Consider the following 2,957-nt stretch of genomic DNA (forward strand, 5'->3'; position numbering starts at 1 on the left):
CCCTCTGTTAATGCAGCCTAGCACTGTGTTGGCCTTTTTGGCAGTTGCAGCACACGGCTGGCTCCTATTTAAGGGATTGTCCACTAGGACTCCGAGGTCCCTCTCACAGTTACTTCCTATATTCATCCAAAACTGAAGAAGCTTTTGGGAGGAGAAGGGAAACGTCTTCGTGGGAAAACCCAAGGAAATCCGGTGGCCTCTTGAAGGAAGCACCTTTGGGACGACCCTGGCCTGAAGGATGGAGAATCCCCTGTCGGCCTAACAAAGAGGAGACTTGGGGGAGGGGTGCTGGGGCCAAGAAAGAGGGGGGCCGAAGGGGGTGGGAATGCCAGAGGGGGAGACCAAGGCAGGAGGAAAGAAGCAGGCTGAGGGGCTTTGGTCACGCACAGAGGGTGGAGGGGGATCCAGGAACAAGAGGGAAGGGGCCGGGCGGGAGGAGAAGGCCGAGAACTTCCTGACAGTGAGGAGCATTAACCAGTGGAACAACCTGTCTCCAGAAGCGGTGAATGCTCCATCACTGGAAATTTTTAAGAAGAGACTGGACAGCCATTTGTCTGAAATGGTGTAGGCAGGGTTTCCTGCCTGAGCAGGGGGTTGGACTAGATGACCTCCAAGGTCCCTTCCAACTGTGTTATTCTTTTTTTTCCTTCCTTCCTTCCTTCCTTCCTTCCTTCCTTCCTTCCTTCCTTCCTTCTTACCTCCTGCCTCTCATTTGGGTGTGTGTGTGTGTGTGTGTATGTGTGTGTGTTGTTAACTATTCCTCCGTCCTTCTCGGGGCTTCGTGTAACACTCCTGACCTTGAAAGGGAACTGCCTGTGGAGCCTGTATCCAGGTGTGCCTTTGGCTTCAGGTTGCTCTCCTGCTGTCAACCTCCTGGGGGAGGGAGGGGGGGCTCTTGGCCTCGATCCACCTGCTGGCAGGCAAGCAGCAGCCTCTCCTGGGGGAGGCACGGGGGGGGGGAAGGCTGAGGACCCCAGGGAGAGTAGCCAAGCCCTGCCCGACTCCACAGAGTCAGAGAAGACCAAGAGAAGAAACTCAGGAGGGAAGGAAGCTGTGGAGGAAACCACAGATCAGGGGGGGACACTGGGGGGGGGAAATGGACCACCTTTTGATGCAGTTCGGACTCAGAATAGCCCCCCCCTCCATTTAAGAAGACACCAAGAAGCTTCTTCTCCCAATAAAGGAGAATATTCGTAGCTCAGGGTGGGACTGTTGGGGTCCCTGGTGCTCTCAGAGCTGGCTGCCCTCCTTGCAGACGTTTCATGACCCAACTCAGTCACATAATCAGTGCTGGGAGGGAGAGGGGTCTGAGGAGAGGAGGAAAAGGAGGAGGAGGAAGAGGAAGAGGAGGAGGAGGAGGAGGGAGTCCCTGGTGCTCTCTGAGCTGGCTGTCCTCCTTGCAGACGTTTCACGACCCAAACTAGGTAACACCATCCTCAAGTGCTAGGAGGGAGAGAGGTTTGCCCTCATTTTTATATACTAGTGACTAGATACACGAGCTAAGCTTATATACAAAAAGTGGGAGAATCCCCACCCTCCATTAGCACTGATGACGTTACCTAGTTTGGGAAATGAAACGTCTGCAAGGAAACCAGCCAGCTCAGAGAGCGCCAAAGAGCCCTCGGCTTCCTCTTCTTCTCCATCGTGATGTCGAGGCTGGGCTGCTGCCGAAGGACCGCTGCCTCCACCCACCCACCCCCACGGGCTGCCCACCCACGGCTCGGAAGAGGCCACTGGCCGGGAGGACCCGGACGTGGGGCCTGCCCCCAAAGCAAGCTGGGACGGGCAAAAGAAGCGACGCCGTGTCCACCGAGCAGCCGTGCCAACGAAACCCCCAGCCAGAGCGCGGAAGGGAGGCAGGGAGGGTCCCGCAGCCCCTCNCCAGCTACCCCCTTTCTGCCCTTTAGCGCAGGGGTCCCCAAGCTTGGGCCCTTTATGACTTGTGGACTTCAACTCCCAGAATTCCTCAGCCAGCATCGCTGGCTGAGGAATTCTGGGAGTTGAAGTCCACAAGTCATAAAGGGCCCAAGCTTGGGGACCCCTGGTCTAGAGCAAGGCGGCCCCCCACGGCTGTCTCCCACGGAGCCCGCCCCCTCACCCCCAAGCCCAGAAGCCTCCTCCACACGGGGGGGGGGGGGGAAAGACCTCACAGGTCAGGAGAAAAAGTTCCATGGGTTGGGGTAGTAATAATAATAGTAGTAGTAGTAAAGTTGGAAGGGACCTTGGAGGTCATCTAGTCCAACCCCCTGCTCAGGCAGGAAACCCTGTACCATTTCGGACAAATGGCTGTCCAGTCTCTTCTTAAAAACTTCCACTGATGGAGCATTCACCACTACTGGAGGCAGGTTGTTCCACTGGTTAATTGTTCTAACTGTCAGGAAGTTTCTCCTTAGTTCTGGGTTGCTTCTCTCCTTGATTAGTTTCCACCCATTGCTTCTTCTCCTGTCTTCAGGTGACTTTGGAGAATAGCTTGACTCCCTCTTCTTTGGGGCAGCCCCTGAGATACTGGAAGACCGCTATCCTGTCCCCCCTCGTCCTTCTCTTCGTTAAACTAGACATCCCCAATTCCAGCAACCGTTCCTTATATCTTTTAGCCTCCAGTCCCCTGATCGTCTTTGTTGCTCTTCTCTGCACTCTTTCTAGAGTCTCAGCATCTTTTTTTACATCGTGGTGACCAAAACTGGATGCAGTATTCCAAGTGTGGCCTTACCAAGGCCTTGTAAAGTGGTATTAATACTTCACCTGATCCTGATTCCACCCCTCTGTTAATGCAGCCTAGCACTGTGTTGGCCTTTTTGGCAGTTGCAGCACACGGCTGGCTCCTATTTAAGGGATTGTCCACTAGGACTCCGAGGTCCCTCTCACAGTTACTTCCTATATTCATCCAAAACTGAAGAAGCTTTTGGGAGGAGAAGGGAAACGTCTTCGTGGGAAAACCCAAGGAAATCCGGTGGCCT

General features: G+C 54.7%; 1 protein-coding gene across 1 annotated transcript in view; it reads right to left on the bottom strand.

Annotated features, from left to right (window-relative positions):
• The window catches only part of PPP1R16A (protein phosphatase 1 regulatory subunit 16A), a 37,081-nt gene that overhangs the window by 6,993 nt on the left and 27,131 nt on the right, over positions 1-2,957 (bottom strand). Inside the window, exon 4 of the mRNA XM_015824973.1 lies at positions 1,697-1,760. Coding sequence (XP_015680459.1) covers positions 1,697-1,760 — 64 coding nt within the window. The remainder of the gene's footprint in view (positions 1-1,696; positions 1,761-2,957) is intronic.

This window comes from Protobothrops mucrosquamatus, unplaced genomic scaffold (assembly GCF_001527695.2).
Source record: "Protobothrops mucrosquamatus isolate PMUCROS unplaced genomic scaffold, P.Mucros_1.0 scaffold2435, whole genome shotgun sequence".
NCBI lineage: Eukaryota > Metazoa > Chordata > Lepidosauria > Squamata > Viperidae > Protobothrops > Protobothrops mucrosquamatus.